We start from the raw sequence: 18,997 nt of genomic DNA on the forward strand, positions 1-18,997 counted from the left end.
GCCCAATGCTCTTCCAGGTGGTTACACTCATCATGTGGCCGCACTGCTAGCAGTCAGACACAAAGGCAGAAGGGTTGATCTATTGATTTTTTTTTTCTTTTTTCTGACTCCTTTCCCTTCTCTCCATCTCCATGCAAAAATATTTGTTTCCTCTTTAAGCAGTGGGAGGAAATATTGTTCACCTCTGGAGGGCAAAGGTGTCAGTGTCCAGATAACCTGTCATGTATTTGCTAACTGCCTGTTGCTTTTGTTATTGGAGGGGTGTGTGTGTGTGTGTGTGTGTTGTGGGGGGACGGGACAGAAGCTTCTTTACTAAAAGCAGCATTGATTCAATGGTGTTTTCACCCCCTCTTGGTTATACTGCCTCCTACGTGGTGCTCTTGGGAGCAAAGAGTCCTTTTAATGCACGCAGACACGGGAGGGGGAGCATGGCTGAAGGAGCCTCCATAGCAGAACCTCTCTTGCTCTCAAAGGTCTAATGGAAAAGTCAACAAAACCGACTTTATAAGCTACATGTGCACTTTGTCGGTGCTATTTCCTGTTGACCTGAACAATGGAGAATAGAGTGTTTGAGGTAGGGGTGAATTCTCATGCCCATGAGTGGGTGCTGGGATTGATTCTCTGCCTGGCTCCCATTGGCTTTCGTTGGAGGAGTGCACCAAAACCCCATACTGTGATTTGGAAACTTGCAGGAGATTCTGCCCATGGCTGCAGCAGGAAGTTTCCAGTCTGATTCCAGTTGGATTCTGTAGAGTCCTGGAGAGGACTATATAAATATATATATATTGATCAAAGCATCATAGTTTAGGGCTGTTTACCCAAACCAAACTGAGCTCCCAAGCCTTTTAATCTCCATTCATCACAAATTATACAGGGCCAAATCCTGGGTCCATTGAGCTCGAGGGGCGCTTTACCATTGGTCTCAAATGGGTCAGTATTTAGTTTGATGGGATTAAGGCCCAGATCTGGTGTAAATCAGCATTTGACTTTGATGGAGCTATACCAGTTTACACCAGCTGGAAGTAATCCTAAATGTTCAGAACACCTTTTTGTAGCATTTTGGGTTGTTGTTTTTTTTCCTCTTTTTTTAGAGCCTGATCTTTGGAAGTGGTGATGGCTGATAAAAGAATCAGACGCGCTCCACTGACTCAGAGCGTCTCCTTACTTTGCTTTGTCCTCCTGATTAGCTTCAGGCAGATCAATTCCTATTTTAGGAGCCAATGATTGTCTCTAATTACATGATTTTAACAGAAACTTGTTAATTGGAGCATGCCAGGATCCAGGCTGGCTTATGCAAGTTCACATGGCTCAGAGCAGGCAGGAAGTGCTGTCATGTTCAGGGCGATACTGGTGATTTTCAAAGGGGAGATATTTGTTGGACACTAATTCAGCTGTGATGGCTTGTACATTAAGGCCATTGCATTTCCTAAATATGCTGTTCATCTGGAGGAGGTTACCATAGTTGCTAGATTGCCATTTGTCTAACGGGTCACGGAGGCATCTGCTAATTAACAGAACCCTTTACCCCGTGCATTTAAAACAACATGGACGTCTTTCCATTGTTAGGTATTTCATGTATAGTTAGACTTTTGACATTTTCTTACATCTCCTCTGGTCTGGACTTTGAATGTAACATACCAGTTAAGCTGTAAGTGGACACAAAGTGAAGCTGATGAGTATGATAGGTCTAAACATCCTGACAGGTCTTTTTAAATAAAAACAAGCCACAGTACACTTTGCCTTTAGCAGCGCATGCCCTCTGTGACTCTACATGTATTTCCTGGCCTGTTTGATAGCACTAAAATTAAATTCCAAGGCTACTTCTACATTATTTCTGTTCACCAAGATGACTTTTAACCTGCATGCCTCTCAAGTGATGCTGACTAACTATTGAGGCAATCAGCTGCTTGGTTCCAGAGGGTTTGTGTTTCCAAAGAGAAAAGTGGTGCAGTGCGGAGTGAAATGTATTAGCAGCATTGTGCTTGCTGAAGAATCTCACTTGAAGTCAGTCATGAGACTGAGAGCCCTTAATGTCATCTGAGTCATATCAAGGATGGACTGAGCTTCCCGTTTACCTTTCTGCAACACTCGGTTCTGTCAGAAACATAGGGCCTTGGACTCCATGGTGCCTACATAAGTGGCGTTGTATTACTGGAGTGTGGTACCTGATGGCGAGAGTTTGAGGTCATGTTCTGATGAAGATGTTAATTGAGGGGGAGGATTATCTGAGCCAAATTGAACCTCTAAACTAGAAGTGCTGTCAAGCTGGCCAGATTTATCCCACTGACAATACTGGTGATACACCAGGGATGAATTCTGCCCATGAGTCTGGTAGGTTTAAGGCTTCTTCTAGGGCATTCTCCTGCAAGTACCAGAGGGCCCTCTTTCCCCACTGGCATGAGTAGGAGTGGAGGGCATTATACATTGCAGGATCAGGAACCTGATGTTCATGGAGTGCCGTGTGAAAGCCTAATTGACACATGCTCCCTTTCCCTCCTCCCTCCAGAACCTGTGGCATCCAGCATTTAGAAAGAGCAGGCGACAACCTCTCCCTCTTCAAGTCCTTCTACTTCTGTATCGTCACCTTCTCCACTGTGGGCTATGGAGATGTGACCCCAAAGATCTGGCCCTCGCAGCTCCTGGTGGTTATAATGATTTGCGTTGCCCTTGTCGTGCTGCCCCTCCAGGTAAGCGACACAGCCATGAGGGAAAAGATGCGCTCAGCCTATATTAGAAATGGCAGCGTTGCTGGTGTGTCATGGCCCGTGAGAAGGACCAGCAGGAGGGTGATTTCCACTTGACTAGACAGTTGACTGGGAACATGATTTGAGATTTCCAGAGGAGAGAGAGGAATTCTCAACCCATGGTATAGGGGGAACTTAGTTTCTGCTCTGAGGCACTGTCAACCAGCAGCTGAGCCATGATGTTTGATGCATCACATCTGGGAGCAGACAAGCCAGTGCTCCTTCTCCGCCAGCCAGACACATGATGCGGCAATGACAGCCTGTTGCCTGCAGTTTTCACTGTCTGTTACTGCTTAGTGTCAGGCAAGGGAAATAGGGAAAAGGTTTTCCTCTGGGATTGAATAGCCAACATGTATTTCCTTCCCATCTGTCCTTAAACGGAACAAGCAGAGAGGTGTGTGTGTGTGTGTGTGTGCGCGCGTGCCCGCTAGCAGGATAGCTAGAAATCACATTGTCACAGTTTGCAGGTACATACTGTGATGTGAGTTCATTTTAACGTGTATACATGTGTGTTGAGTATACGTATGTGTTACAATACAGGCATGCCTAGTACTGTACAGGGCATGTACACTACAGAAAATCTCAGGATGTTTGTCATTTAATGTTTCTTGAAATGAAGCAACCCATTTTCAAGAGGGTATACAGGTTAACACATGTGTGCCTAGTCTGTCTATCCTATCTGTGTCTTCTCCATTCTCTCGCTCTTACAGGCATTTGCATGATGCCCTTCACCATAGCATTAAACACAGATTACATTCCTGTATATTACACACAACATTGTACATGTATAAACACAACTGTCCTTTATCCAGAGCTCTCTTAACCTTGCACAGGTGTATGTGGCTAACCAGGGGACATTATAACTATGGATGTGCAGTTTGTAGCCGTGAAAGTGTTCTGAATCCTTGAATGCATTCGGCCCACCCCACAGTCTGTCTCACCCCGTGGGCTGTCTGCCTTTGTTTGCAGTTCGAGGAGCTTGTGTACCTCTGGATGGAACGTCAGAAATCAGGAGGGAATTACAGCCGCCACCGAGCACAGACGGAGAAACACGTTGTCCTTTGTGTCAGTTCCCTCAAGATTGACCTCCTGATGGACTTTCTGAACGAGTTCTACGCCCATCCCCGGCTGCAGGTAAAGGCAGAGGTGTCTTATTTCAGGGCTAGCGGTGTTAGCAGTTGAACAAGTGTCCTTACTGAGCTCTCCGCGCTGCTAGACCTTGCTGTGGGTAATGAGTGCACCACTCGCATTGAGCACATGGAAGAGGGAAGCAAAGGATATGTGACAGGAATACATACGAGGTAAAAAATATCAGTTCAACCAGATTAGTCTTCAGTATAGTCTGGTAATTGGTTTCAATTCACTGTATAGAATGCATGGATCAGTATATGGAAACAGCACAGAAGAAATATATATTGTTGTAGTCCTGGTAGATTCACTACCCTGCAGTACATACCTCCCTCTATGCCACAACAATGGACACACTCTATCGGGGCTAGTTCGGGTTTTTCTGCAGCGCTTGTTGCTGTAGTATCCAAGCACATTGAAAATGCCTCTATAAATGTGTTATTTTTTGAAGGTGTTTACCAAATTGAATGCCTTATACTATATAAATAAAGTGTTTGCTTGTTGAACCCCAGATGATCTACCCAGCTCCGAATGGAATAATCAAGTCTAATCAGCGCCGTTTATCAGTGAATGGGTGTAACTTTCACCCCACTACTATTAAGAGTGGCTCACATGCACCCTGTATTTGCATTTAATTCAAGAACCAATCAAGATTTCACTGTCGTCATTGTCAGCCTTGGCTCCATGTAGATTTCATTTTTGAAGTCTTGTTAATTTCTCTAAATACACAGAGCCCCACTTTTCTGAGCCAAATCTTCAGGCCTTTAATAATTCAGTTGTCAGATGTGCCTACATTAGAGTCATTGTGCAAACGTGATTGGGGGAAAACGCTGTGTGTGCCTCAACGCTTGTGACATCCCAGCGCTGGTGCAAAGTGATAACACACCATTAATAGTGTAATGCCGAAACCTGCATAGAATTGCACGCTCAATCAGCGAGTGAAACGATCTTACCACGCTTGTGCTGTCAGGCTGCCAAGCAAACACTGGCTTTTTTCTTTCAGGATTACTACGTAGTGATACTTTGCCCAACAGAGATGGATATACAAGTTCGGCGGGTCCTTCAGATTCCTCTGTGGTCTCAGCGAGTGATATATCTTCAGGGATCTGCACTGAAAGATCAGGATCTCATGAGAGCAAAGTGAGTCTAGAGCCCATCCTAGCAAGACCCACAGAGGTGGGGGAGGGGAATAGCCCTCCAAGACTCCTGCTATGGCTACCAGCATATGTGTTCTCTGTTATTCGGCGCAAGAACTGTGCATGTCTGTGCTGAAGCATTGATTACACTGCTCTACAGCTTCCTAGAGAAGCATGGGAGAGTCAAAACACTCCAGCAGGGAAACGTCTCTCACTGGTGGGTGGCTCCAATAGCTAATCTAAGCCATATCATTTTTTAAAAGAGGAATGCTGGCCATTACAGTGCTAAGCTCCAAGCAGTGGCTACAAGCCATCGCTGGTTAAAATGAATGCTATTTTCTATGCTATTGACTAAAAATTTGGACAATTCCCATCAGCCAGACACAAAGGCTAGGTCTACACTACCCGCCTGAATCGGCGGGTAGAAATCGATCTCTTGGGGATCGACTTATCGCGTCTCGTCAGGACGCGACAATCGATCCCCGAATCGACGCGCTTACTCCACCAGCGGAGGTGGGAGTAAGCGCCGTCGACTGGGAGCCGTGGCAGTCGATTTTGCCGCCGTCCTCACAACAGGGTAAGTCGGATCTGATACGTCGAATTCAGCTACGCTATTCGCGTAGCTGAATTTGCGTATCTTAAATCGACCCCCCCCTGTAGTGTAGATGTAGCCTAAGGTGAAAAGATGCCATGAAGAAAAGCAGCTTACTAAGGCCTGGTTTACACTAGAAGATTAAGTTGGTTTAACTACATCGCTCAGGGGTGTGAAATATCTACCCCACTGAGTGGTGTAGTTAAGCTGACCTAACCCCCCGTGGATACAGTGCTAGGTTGCCGGAAGAATTTGTCCTAGCTACCATCTCTCGGGGAGTGGATTAGTTATGCTGACCGGACAACCCCTCCACCCCCACCCCGTTGGCGTAGGTATGTCTACACTGAGCATTACTGTGGCACAGCTGTGCCTCTGTAGCATTTCAAGTGTAGACAAGCCCTTATTAAGGACATCCATTTCAGTGCTGACAGCTCAAGATATCACAGTAACTGATGCAAACAGTAATGCCCACATTTCAAACTCACTGTCACGGTGCTCTCACAGGCTGGCGTGTTGGTCTGACCCCAGTTTAAACATTCATGCACCACAGAATCTTTTCTCTGTTTTCTCTGCCATCACTGTAAAATTCTCAAAAATAGACATCAGATCATTGAACTCTAGCTAGGTATCCTTCATTTTGTGGATAACGAGCCTTGAGGGGTGGACTGGAAATGTAATAATGGGGCTTTAAAACTCTTTAAAGGCTGCCAATTACTAGTTCTTTTTGAATCCAATCCTACCCCAGTAGAACTCTCTTAAGAAACTCTGCACTTAGCTGATTGTTAAGGTGCCTAGAATAATGGATTGAAATTTTTTCTTATTTCTGGATTCAGCAGCCAGTAATAGAAATTGACGGCAGGACGCACAGAAACCCAGGTTTATCATCTCCTGCGAAATGCAAGAGCCTGGATGCCCAATGCCTCCTTCTCCCCAAGAGCTGGAGAAATAAACCCCCCCAAAGAACCTGCTTTTACTAACTGTGTAACTCTAACTGTATCCAGTAAAGTAACTGGTAATAATAGTGGCCCTTCTAGATCTGAGGATCTCAAAGCACTTTGCAAATATGAATTGTGACTCGCAGCACCCCTGAGAGGTAGCTTAATTCTGTGCTTATTTTTCAGGTGACCTGCCCCGGGGCACACTTGAGTTAGCAGTAAGGGCAGAGGTGGAGCTGAGGAGGTGCAAGTCCGACTCCCTGGTCCAACTATTAGGAAACATTTGCTAGCTAGAGCGAAACGTGGCCCCTGCACAAGTAAGGGCTGCGTGGGGCAGGGGGACTCGATGCCAGTGGAGTAATGTGGTAGAGCTTCGCTCCAGCTCCCCTGCTCTTGCATGTCCCTCCTATGGCCCACCCCTAGAGCACCCCGATGGGTCCCCTCCTTCCCTTACTCAGGGGTGGGACCGGGGCACAGTGAGTCCTCTGCCAGATTTCCTCCAGCAGAGCTCCTGTGCACAGGAGGATTTCTTCATTTGGCCATCTCCAGCTGCAGCCCAAAGTGGCCTTAGCAAACTGGAGAGTCCAGCCCAGGTTCACACCAGCGCAACACGATTCGCAGCTCAACCCACTTTCAAATCGGCACAGCTACCCCAAGGTCTAAAATGCCAGTGTAGACAAGGCTTTGTCTTCCCCCTCCCCTCTAACATTGCACATTCCACTGTCACACTTTCCAAACCCCTCTTCTCTTCTTCCCTTCCACCCCAGAGCCCTTTTTCCTACTTTGCTTTTCTATTCCTTTCCCTTTCCCCCGTCTCTTTAATTCTCAGCATGTACTTACTGCTCTGAGGACAGTTTACACATCCCTTGAAACACTGAAACTGGTCTTTAATTTTCCTGGCTGTTTGTGTGTCTCTCTCCATTGCCTTATAAATACCGATGGCGTAAACTCACTTTGTAGGGACATTGTTCACTGTGTCTATTGGGACCTCTTTGGGAAAATGACATTTTAATTAATTCAGAGAGAGAGAAATCATGTTTAAATCAAGGTAACGGGAGAAAATGAGAGGGCAACACAAGCGGTCACACTATATCTCCTTATAAAGACATCGCTCTGCAAAGGCAGCGGAAAGCACCATTGAGGACCGTACTGGGAGCGGGGACAGTGGAAGGCAGCCAGAAGGGAAGGGGCTCTTCGCTATTTAATATTGTGCATTTCCCGTGGATTGCTCATTTCCGGAGCGAGAGCACTTACAAGAAACTATCACAGCCAGGACTCTTCCAGGGTAAAATGTGTGCGGAGGGGCACCTGTGTGTCTTTTAAGTGTGGGTTCATCCCCCCTCCCCCCCCAGTCCATGCAGTGCCACAAAGGGAGACTGGAGGTTTGTCCTCACTGAGGGGTTTTGCTCCAGAGGTGCTGCACCGGGGCAAGCCGCTACTGTAGACACACCTGAAACCAGAGTAAGCCACTTTTTACACCTGCACGACACGTCTGTTGGGGCTTTGCTCTGGTGCAGCACTTTGATAAAGTTACTCAGGTGCAGAAATCCTCAGTTCGGACCAGCCCTGGGAGATGCATTTCCAGAGGCTCCTAGGGCAGTTCATGCAAGCAAGTTCTAGCATGTATAATTGTGCAGGTTTGTACATATCTTCGGCAGGCTGTGTGCTGTGTGCTGATCACTGGCCCCTTTGCCCAGTGCTGCTCTGTGTGGCTCTCCCCATACAATGGACTCTCTCATCTCTGGTGACTCAAGGCACTACCTGTGTCAGACAAGTCTGGGCAGGATCCTGATGCAGAGTAGCTTTCCAAAGCAGCACGTTAAGAAGCAATGACCCATCCCCGCTGCCCTGCCTGGTGCACGTTTATTATTAATCGTGTTTATTACAACAGTGCCTAGGGGCTGGCCGAGGCCCGGCACTATTTGTGCTAGGCACTATACAAACCTGGGGCATGTGTTCACTGCAGAGTTAACTCCGGCTTTTACTTGGGTGTAGCCCCTTATCTGTCTCCTGTCTTCATACAAAACTCTCTCCCCTGAGCATGCTGGTGCTTTGCATTCAGGCTAGCGGGCCTGTTGTGGGGGATAGGCTAACCCCATGGTAGCCTCCCCTCTTTGCAATCAAATGGAGGCTAAATCACTTGAGCGCTGATAGTCCTCCAGTGCCTTCTCACATTCCCCCCCACCCATGTGTCAGACAAGTTCTCCCACAATTCACTGGGAAAGACTCATAGAGCCGCTGAGTTTTCTGCAGAGCTAAGAGTTTGGGGATATGCCCCCAAAGTCCTAGTGCCTCACACGAGGGCGTGCGGTGGCAGTGTGGACGCAGTCAATGGGCACACTCGAGTCTGGCTCTGCAGCGTGGCTGCTCGCACGCGGGCTAGCCCAACGTGGGTGCTCCGACCCGTGTGCTGATCACCCAAGTTAACTTTGCCGTCTAACTAGACAAGACAGATGCAGAGATACGACCTATGGCAATTAGAGCTGCTTTCCACTGTTCACCAAGTGTTTCATGTCTGTCGCCTGCCAGAACCAGAAGCTCCCTTGTTTAATTACCTGAGCCTTGCCAGGTCCTCCCACAGCTGAAATAAAACCGTGGAGAAATACCGGATGGCTTTCTGTGGCATTCACACCCGCCTGTGCAGAGAGCAGCCATCTGCTCGCAGTCCTGTCGGCTTCCTCAGGGGGGGGTGGCGTGACGCTCCCCAGAGATACTCAGGGTTGTGAGGCACCTCGCCGCTACCTGCCCTTCACGTGAAACAGCCTCATTTGTGCCCCCTGTAGCTCAGCTCCCTGAAACCAAAAGCCTCTAGCTATGCAAGCCGCCGACCGTGTTGTCTCTGCGCTGGCTACTGACAGACACACACCAACCCCAGCGTCCCCTTGAGGTTTTCCCCTGCGGTGTCCAGCCCGTAACCACAGGATGCTCACAGAAATGATCAAGTCCCTGTCCCCAAGGGAACAGTATGCGCACAGTTTGACTGGTACAACTGGGATCAGGCCCTTTATAACATCCCTGCTGTTCCCAGTTTGCTGTATTTAATTTACTAACAGCAGCATGAAATGGCCTTCTCGTAGGTTACCTCTGCTCCTCTTGTAATGTGACAGGGATGGGCAGGAGGGCTGGTTACCCGATTCCCGGCAAATGTTAGCAGTGCCCAGGTGTGCCGTCTTTTCTGACCACCCAGAAACTAGGCCAGCGGACTCTGTAGCTGAGTGCCTGTGAGATGAAGAAGCTCGCTGGCTGTGTGTGATCACAGAACCCTTTGTGTTTTCAGGATGGATAACGGAGAGGCCTGTTTCATTCTCAGCAGTCGAAACGAGGCGGACCGCACGGCCGCGGTAAGACAGGGCTGGGTTTATTGGCGCATCATAGCTGTTAAAGCCAGAAGGGGCCATTATAAACTAGTCTGACCTCCTGCATAACCCAGGCCAAAGGCCCTCCCCTGAAAGGAGGTGGCAGTTAGCAGAGTCTGGTTTCGCTCTATGGACCTCTGGTTATGGGTGCTAACAAACTTATAATGCTAATACTAATTTACATTGCCTGGGGCAAGTCATCCCGTCCCTTCCTAGGGCAGGGATTCCTGTTCTTTCCTCTGAAGCATCCGCTCTTGAAGACAGAACTACTGGACTGGAGGAAGTCCTGAGCCACTATGGTCAGTCCAATGTTTCTCTCCTAAGTGTCCAAAACATCAGGTGCATTCATCAACAGGCTGTCTACCACTCCCCAGCCAGGCATGCCGTGGTGACATTTTGCTGCCTCATGATGCTTTTGTCATTTGTGTTCGTGGTGCATACGCTGGGATTGGCAGAGCTGGGGCTTTGGGGATCACCTTGAACTGTGTGAGCTAGAAACGTCCTCACCCTGCATGCAGCGAAAAAAATACCCAAGAAGAGAGGCCTAAAGAAATCGGAATTAGGAAGCAAGGTATCTGACGGTGATCCTGAAATGCATGTTCTTACCGTGCCCAGATAAAGCTGTGGGAAGGAGACCAGGTGGAAAGTTAGATCACAACTCGTGGGATTATCCACAAGAAGCGTCAGGTGGCAAAGAAATTATGATACACCAAGACAAGACACTGACGTTGGGAAGAGCAGTAGGAGAGGTTGGGGGCCAATTTGGTTGTGCGACCAGAGGGGCTGACCACAGGGGCTGACTCCGTACCCGAATACCTGCCACCAGAATGAGTCAGACCCACACGCCAAACTGGGGTGCAATAAAACAGAGGTTCTCAACCCAGGGGTGGGTCATGAACAGCTATCAGGAGGTCACAACTCACTCAGCTCTCCCCCTAGTGCTAAATAAGCGAGAGGTCCTGGCTGGACGAAAGGGATAGTCCTTGGGGGAGGCGGGTGCGCTGGTATGCAAAGGGGTCCTAGTATGGCAAAGGACGAGAACCACTGCATTAAAATACGGTGGCATTCTACACCCAGGGTGTTTTTCCATGTTCATGCATGTGCCGAGGGGCTGTGTCCGTACTGCTGAAAGGATTCCCATGTTCCTATTTGCTGGTCTTGCTGCTTTCATGATAGTCTGTGTGTGTCAGGTTGTCTCATCGGCTGGTGCATAAAACTGGAACAAAGCCGCAGTGCTGCCAGTTTCTCCAGACAGGCCGGGGGAGACAGCGTCTGACTAGCTGCAGCCACGCTGGCTTTTCAATGACAGACTGCTCTGTGTGGTTCCAGGACACGTTTCTCCTCTGTCTCGTTTTATTCTGGACTGAAACTTTGCTCCCACTATTGGCCTGACTGGGCTGTAGCCCCTGGTGGGAAGAGCAGAATGTCTCTGGCGAGCAGTGAACTCCTGCTGGCTTTATGTTCCCGTGGGGCAGGAGAGATGCGTTCGCTGGGATTTGCAGTGAGGTCACAGACCGGTTTGCAGTCACGGTTGCCATGCAAGTGTGTGGGCTGCCATCCGGTCAGGACTGTGACTTTGCCATGGCCTCAGGGAAGGGGAAGAGGGTCATGAGAGAGAACACGTGGGCTTGAAAAAACCTGCCAGGGGCCAGGTCCCCAAGGCATCCTCCTACTAGGCTAACTCCTGAGTAAGGAGACAGTAAAGACTTCACCGTTTGGCCCAGTGTGAATCACCAGAAACGTCAATGGAAATCGTTCAGAAACGAGGGGCTGCTCTCAATGGATCCAGAGTCTCTGCATTAGAGTTCCCCATTGAGAGAGCTCTGAGGGCTGAAATTTAATCTCTCATCAACATCATTGTGCCAAGGTCCTTGCAGTGCCCTGGACGCCCTGTGCCTAGGCCCGCATTTGCAACAGGGAGCTGGGAGATTTCAGAGTCAGGGTTCGTCTCCATTGCAATAAAAGCCCCACGGCACGGCTGCGGCTGGCCCAGATCAGCTGACTCAGGCTCGGGCTGAAAATTGCAGTGCAGACCTTTGGGCCTGAGCTCGGAGACCCAGGCCCTTGCAGGCTTCCAGCCCAAGCCCGAACATCTACACTGCTATTTTTTGCCCTGCAGCCTCAGCTCCACATGCCCGAGTCAGCTGATCCAGGCTCCAAGACCCAGTGCTGTGGCGGGGGGGAGGGGGGGAGGAGGGTCGGTTATTGCGGTGTAAATGTACCTTGAGTAACATTACAGAGAACAGGCGAAGGGTGACCACGCCTCATGGTTCAGGGAATAGCGTGACTAAAACCCTTGCAATAACAAATGTGTAACACAGAGATTGACAAGCCGGCTGCTAACAGAGATGGCAGTAGAAGCTTGTGTGTTAAGATCAAGAGGGCTGGGGTTCTGTCACTTGAATTTAAGTGCATCCTCTAAAAAACTCTGGAGGGAAATGATGATACGGTTTGAATACATCACTGGAACCAGCTAAACGAGAGGCCTGGTCTGCCTGCTGCCCTCTGGTTGGAGAATGAACAGGGGTGCCTGGGGAAGGACACACCGGGTTGAGGTGGGAGGAAGTGACCTGCAGAGTGAAAGTCAGGGTCTCCTTAGGACCCCTTGTAGGTCTGTTTTCTTTAGCCAGGAAGGAACCCGCCCTTGAATAGTAGCCACAGAACAAGTTCAGCGTAGGGTGGCACTCCTCACGTAGCGGGGATAGTTCATATTGAATTATTATTTACCAAGATTTCAGGCATATCTTCTCATCAGATCCCTGGGGCAGGTATGTAACCCTCTGTGCTGGTATTGGGATGACCCAGATTCCAACATGTACCTGTGTGTATGGCCTTTATCTGATTCTGTGTATATAGCAAATCAGTTACCGGTCTGGGATGCCAGGAGGTTAAGGCTGGGCTATTCAAAGGACCCCACAGGAAATCTGCAAATCCTAGACTGAACTCAGTTTATTTTTCCTGTTTCGCTTCCAGACTCCACATTTGTTCTGGAGGGGCAGCCTGGGAGGGTTGGGTGTTTGCAGTGAGCCTGCCTGTGCTTGTCTCTCTGTGATCACAAGGCACTATTGCTTGTGAATTAAGCCTAAAACATGGAGGTGCTGGAACCTACTGAGCTGCCGGAGGGATGCTTATAGCGTTGCTCTTGGCTTTCTCTTTCATCAGGACCATCAGACCATCCTGAGAGCCTGGGCTGTGAAGGATTTTGCTCCCAACTGCCCCCTCTACGTTCAGATTCTAAAGCCTGAAAACAAGTTTCATGTCAAGTTTGCTGGTGAGTTTGGTGTGAGCAGATGTGGGCCAGATCCACCTGCCTTACTCATGCCAGGAGCCCTGAGGGGAGACTTATTGCTGAACACAGCCACCAATCTACAGATGTTCCCGAATATTCGCTGCTACTCGCCACCAATGGGTTCCCGTGTTTCTTCCAGCCACCAATCTGAACCTCTCGCTGCCGGAGTTGCCACTGCCCTGGTGGCGTGATCTCCTCTAGTTTCTTGGTCCTTCTAGCAGATATCCATCCTCTGCCTGTCACAGCACAGGAATTAAATTTAATTAAAAAAAAGAGCTCCGGAGGCGATCTGACAAGCCTAACTTCGGGACTGGGCAAATTGGTAGAAACTATATTAAGGGACAGAACTATCAGACACATAGATAAACACAATTTGTTGGAAGAAGCAATACGGCTTTTATAAAGAGAAATCACGCCTCCCCGTTTTATTAAATTCTTTTGAAGGTATCAACAAGCATGAAGATAAGGGTGATCCAATCGATAAAATGTACTTGGATTTTTAGAAGGCCTTAGCTAAGGTCCCTTACCAAAGGCTCTTAAGGAAACTAATTAGTCGTGGGAGAAGAGGGAAAGTCCTCTGGTGGATCAGTAACTGGTTAAAAGATAGGAAACAAAGGGTTAGGAATAAATGGTCAGGTGTTCTAATGCAGAGAGGTGAACAAGGGGTCCCCCAAGGATCTGTACTGGGACCAGTCCTATTCAACATATTCATTAATGAGCTGGAAAATGGGGTGAACAGTGAAGAAGCAAAGTTTGCAGATGTTATAAAATTATTCATGGTAATTAAGTCCAAAGCTGACTGAAGAGAGGGATCTCACAAAACTGGGTGACTGGGCAGCAAAATGACAGATGAAATTCAACACTGATAAGGCAAACAGAAAGTTAGGAGCTATTAGGAAAGGGATAGAAAATAAGACGGAGAATATCATAATCATAGAATCATAGAATCATAGAATATCAGGGTTGGAAGGGACCTCAAGAGGTCATCTAGTCCAACCCCCTGCTCAAAGCAGGACCAATTCCCAACTAAATCATCCCAGCCAGGGCTTTGTCAAGCCGGGCCTTAAAAACCTCCAAGGAAGGAGACTCCACCACCTCCCTAGGTAACGCATTCCAGTGCTTCACCACCCTCCTAGTGAAATAGTGTTTCCTAATATCCAACCTGGACCTCCCCCACTGCAACTTGAGACCATTGCTCCTTGTTCTGTCATCTGCCACCACTGAGAACAGCCGAGCTCCATCCTCTTTGGAACCCCCCTTCAGGTAGTTGAAGGCTGCTATCAAATCCCCCCTCATTCTTCTCTTCTGGAGACTAAACAATCCCAGTTCCCTCAGCCTCTCCTCATAAGTCATGTGCTCCAGACCCCTAATCATTTTTGTTGCCCTCCGCTGGACTCTTTCCAATTTTTCCACATCCTTCTTGTAGTGTGGGGCCCAAAATTGGACACAGTATTCCAGATGAGGCCTCACCAATGTCGAATAAAGGGGAACGATCACGTTCCTCGATCTGCTGGCAATGCCCCTACTTATACAGCCCAAAATGCCGTTAGCCTTCTTGGCAACAAGAGCACACTGTTGACTCATATCCAGCTTCTCGTCCACTGTGACCCCTAGGTCCTTTTCTGCAGAACTGCTACCTAGCCATTCGGTCCCTAGTCTGTAGCAGTGCATGGGATTCTTCCGTCCTAAGTGCAGGACTCTGCACTTATCCTTGTTGAACCTCATCAGGTTTTTTTTGGCCCAATCCTCTAATTTGTCTAGGTCCCTCTGTATCCGATCCCTACCCTCTAGTGTATCTACCACGCCTCCTAGTTTAGTGTCATCTGCAAACTTGCTGAGAGTGCAGTCCACACCATCCTCCAGATCATTAATAAAGATATTAAACAAAACTGGCCCCAGGACCGACCCTTGGGGCACTCCGCTTGAAACCGGCTGCCAACTAGACATGGAGCCATTGATCACTACCCGTTGAGCCCGACGATCTAGCCAGCTTTCTATCCACCTTACAGTCCATTCATCCAGCCCATATTTCTTTAACTTGGCGGCAAGAATACTGTGGGAGACTGTATCAAAAGCTTTGCTAAAGTCAAGGAATAACACATCCACTGCTTTCCCCTCATCCACAGAGCCAGTTATCTCATCATAGAAGGCAATTAGGTTAGTCAGGCACGACTTCCCTTTGGTGAATCCATGCCGACTGTTCCTGATCACTTTCCTCTCCTCTAAGTGTTTCATAATTGATTCCTTGAGGACCTGTTCCATGATTTTTCCAGGGACTGAGGTGAGGCTGACTGGCCTGTAGTTCCCCGGATCCTCCTTCTTCCCTTTTTTAAAGATGGGCACTACATTAGCCTTTTTCCAGTCATCCGGGACCTCCCCCGATCGCCATGAGTTTTCAAAAATAATGGCTAATGGCTCTGCAATCTCATCCGCCAACTCCTTTAGCACCCTCGGATGCAGCGCATCCGGCCCCATGGACTTGTGCACATCCAGTTTTTCTAAATAGTCCCGAACCACTTCTTTCTCCACATAGGGCTGGTCACCTTCTCCCCATATTGTGCTGCCCAGTGCAGCAGTCTGGGAGCTGACCTTGTTCGTGAAGACAGAGGCAAAAAAAGCATTGAGTACATTAGCTTTTTCCACATCCTCGGTCACTAGGTTGCCTCCCACATTCAGTAAGGGGCCCACACTTTCCTTGACTTTCTTCTTGTTGCTAACATACCTGAAGAAACCTTTTTTGTTACTCTTAACATCTCTTGCTAGCTGCAACTCCAAGTGTGATTTGGCCTTCCTGATTTCATTCCTGCATGCCTGAGCAATAGTTTTATACTCCTCCCTGGTCATTTGTCCAATCTTCCACTTCTTGTAAGCTTCTTTTTTGCGTTTAAGTTCAGCAAGGATTTCACTGTTTAGCCAAGCTGGTCGCCTGCCATATTTACTATTCTTTCTACACATCGGGATGGTTTGTTCCTGCAACCGCAATAAGGATTCTTTAAAATACAGCCAGCTCTCCTGGACCCCTTTGCCCTTCATGTTATTCTCCCAGGGGATCCTGCCCATCTGTTCCCTGAGGGAGTCAAAGTCTGCTTTTCTGAAGTCCAGGGTCCGTATTCTGCTGCTCTCCTTTCTTCCTTGTGTCAGGATCCTGAACTCGACCATCTCATGGTCACTGCCTCCCAGGTTCCCATCCACTTTTGCTTCCCCTACTAATTCTTCCCTGTTTGTGAGCAGCAGGTCAAGAAAAGCTCTGCCCCTAGTTGGTTCCTCCAGCACTTGCACCAGGAAATTGTCCCCTACACTTTCCAAAAACTTCCTGGATTGTCTGTGCACCGCTGTATTGCTCTCCCAGCAGATATCAGGGTGATTAAAGTCTCCCATGAGAACCAGGGCCTGCGATCTAGCAACTTCTGCTAGTTGCCAGAAGAATGCAACTATATAATGCAGCTATATAAATTCATGGTGTGCCCTCACCTTGATTGCTGGGTCCAGTTCGAGTTGCTCCATCTCAAAAAGGACATAGTGGAACTGGAAGAAGTTCAGTGAAGGGCAACAAGATGATCAAGGGGATGGAACGACTTCTGTACAAAAAGAGACGGAAATGATTAAACTGTTCAGATTAGAAAGGAGACGCTTAAGGGGGCATATGCTAGAGGTCTATAAAATCATGAATAGTGTGGGAAAAGTGAATAAAGAAGTGTTATTTACCCATTCCCACAAAAGAAAAACCAGATGAAATAAATAGGCAGTGAGTTTAATAAAAACAAGAGGAAGTACTTTTTCACACAAACGCACAATTAACCGGTGGAACTCATTGCCATGGGATGGGGCGATGGCCAAAAATATAACTGGGTTAAAAAAAAAATAACTAGAGATGGTCATAGAGGATAGGTCCATCAATGGCTATTAGCCAAGATGGCCAGGGATGCAACCCCATGCTTGGGGTGACCTTAAACCCCTTGATTGCCAGAAGCTGGGAGAAGAAGACGGGTGGATCACTCCAACTGCCCTGTTCTGTACACACCTCCTGAAGCTCCGGTTGGAGCCATTGTTGGAGACAGGATACCATGCTAGATAGACCTTTGGTCTGACCCACTATGACAGTTCTTATATTCCTAACAGCTAGTAATGCTAATGTGAGTCACGGACTTAGGTCACTGGCAGAATAGTCCCCCTGGGCCATTATGAGGTAGGGCAGAGGCTTATCTACCAACTCAAAATACAACCAAACTTTTAAACCTTGCCAAAAGTTTCTGAAAACCTTTTAAAAATGTAGTGTTTGTATTTTTAGGTATGGTCCTTGTCTTTTAAGTGTTTCCTGGGGAGTCTCCCAAAATGGGATTGTGGGTTCGACAGTGTTGTAAAGTACAGAACAGTTTAGAATCTGTGATCAGGGAAATTACAATGAAGTGAGAAAGCTTTTCTTATCTTCTGAGCGTTTGTTTATCCCCATGATAAACTTGCATAATTTGGATCGTGAATTCTGCCATCTCTCTGCCCTCAAATTACCATGTGGGACCAGTGGCAGGATTGGGCCTAAATTCAAATATGTTACCAGATTATTATTATTATTATTTTGGACAATGATCAATTTTTTTCTGGAAAGAGACACTTGAGATTGAGTATAGGTCATTAGGCTGTCGGTGTGATACCTCGTCCTTCATAGAATGAATCTGGACCAGGCCCTGGGGTTTGAAATTCATCCCTCTCCCCTGACTCTGCCTTCGGGGGTGGAGGGGCGGGGTCTGGATTGGGTTCTGTTTACTTGGCAGGTTTCCATTCTGTGAATCTGTTTTTCCTCCCTGCATTTATTCTAATTTTCATTGCTCCACATGTGTCATCCAGGGTGGGTTTTTGATTAGTTGAAACCGTCTATGGTACGTACTGGAAACAAGATGTTTGAGTGTTTCCCTGCAGCCCCTTCTGTGCTTAATCAATCTGCGCTGACTTCATAGAGACTGGAACATAAAACAAACGATCTCCAGCATCCTCAAATAGCTGTGCGTGCTGTGCACCCCCTCCCCCCAGCCTCCCATGCGTAGCAACTGGCTAGCTAGAAGATCAGCCATGGGACATTACCAGTTGTAGGAGGTGTGTAAATCAGAAAAATGAAAGTGATGCTCAGAAGGTAGTAATTGTCTTTTTCATTTCAGATCATGTGGTCTGCGAAGAAGAATGCAAATACGCCATGCTGGCTTTGAACTGCGTCTGCCCAGCAACCTCCACGCTCATCACCCTGCTGGTTCACACATCCAGGGGCCAGTGAGTGCCGGTGTTTTACTCATGAACTGTCTTCTGTTTGCTGGAATGTTTTTTGCACATTCTTCACTCTGGGTTGTCTTCTTAACATTTGCATTGGGTTAAAAATAGAGATTGGGCCTGAACTACAAAGTTTAGATCTGGATCTATATTAACTTAAATCTGCCTTGAGGGAAAGGATGCTCTTGTGTTAAAGGGACAGAGACTCAGGAGCTCTGGGGTCTATTCAAGGCTCTGCCACAGCCAACCTGTGTGACCATGGGCCAGTCACTTAGCCTCCTTGTGCCTTAGTTCCTAAATAGAAAAGGGTGGGAGAAAGGATGCATTTGACAGATATATCAAATGCATCCTTTCTCCCACCCTTTTCTCTTTAGATTGTATGTTCTTTGGGGCAGGGACTATCTCTTATGATATGTTTGTACAGCGTCTACCTGATCTTGGTTGGGATCTCTAGATGCTATCAGACTACCAATGATCAATAATAATTATAGATCCGGCCCTGTATCTGATCACCTTCCCTCTGGCGCCTTGTGTCCTGGGCCTTGGTCCTGTCCCATCTCT

The 18,997-nt window shown here is 47.8% G+C and overlaps 1 protein-coding gene across 4 annotated transcripts in view; it reads left to right on the forward strand.

Annotated features, from left to right (window-relative positions):
* The window catches only part of KCNT1 (potassium sodium-activated channel subfamily T member 1), a 206,083-nt gene that overhangs the window by 143,534 nt on the left and 43,552 nt on the right, over window positions 1–18,997 (forward strand). For all 4 annotated transcript variants that reach the window (XM_065418688.1, XM_065418690.1, XM_065418691.1 and 1 more), the window contains 6 exons: window positions 2,507–2,687; window positions 3,714–3,878; window positions 4,876–5,012; window positions 9,813–9,876; window positions 13,054–13,162; window positions 18,331–18,439. In XM_065418688.1, coding sequence (XP_065274760.1) covers window positions 2,507–2,687; window positions 3,714–3,878; window positions 4,876–5,012; window positions 9,813–9,876; window positions 13,054–13,162; window positions 18,331–18,439 — 765 coding nt within the window. The remainder of the gene's footprint in view (window positions 1–2,506; window positions 2,688–3,713; window positions 3,879–4,875; window positions 5,013–9,812; window positions 9,877–13,053; window positions 13,163–18,330; window positions 18,440–18,997) is intronic.

This window comes from Emys orbicularis, chromosome 18 (genome assembly GCF_028017835.1).
Source record: "Emys orbicularis isolate rEmyOrb1 chromosome 18, rEmyOrb1.hap1, whole genome shotgun sequence".
Classification (NCBI taxonomy): Eukaryota; Metazoa; Chordata; order Testudines; family Emydidae; genus Emys; species Emys orbicularis.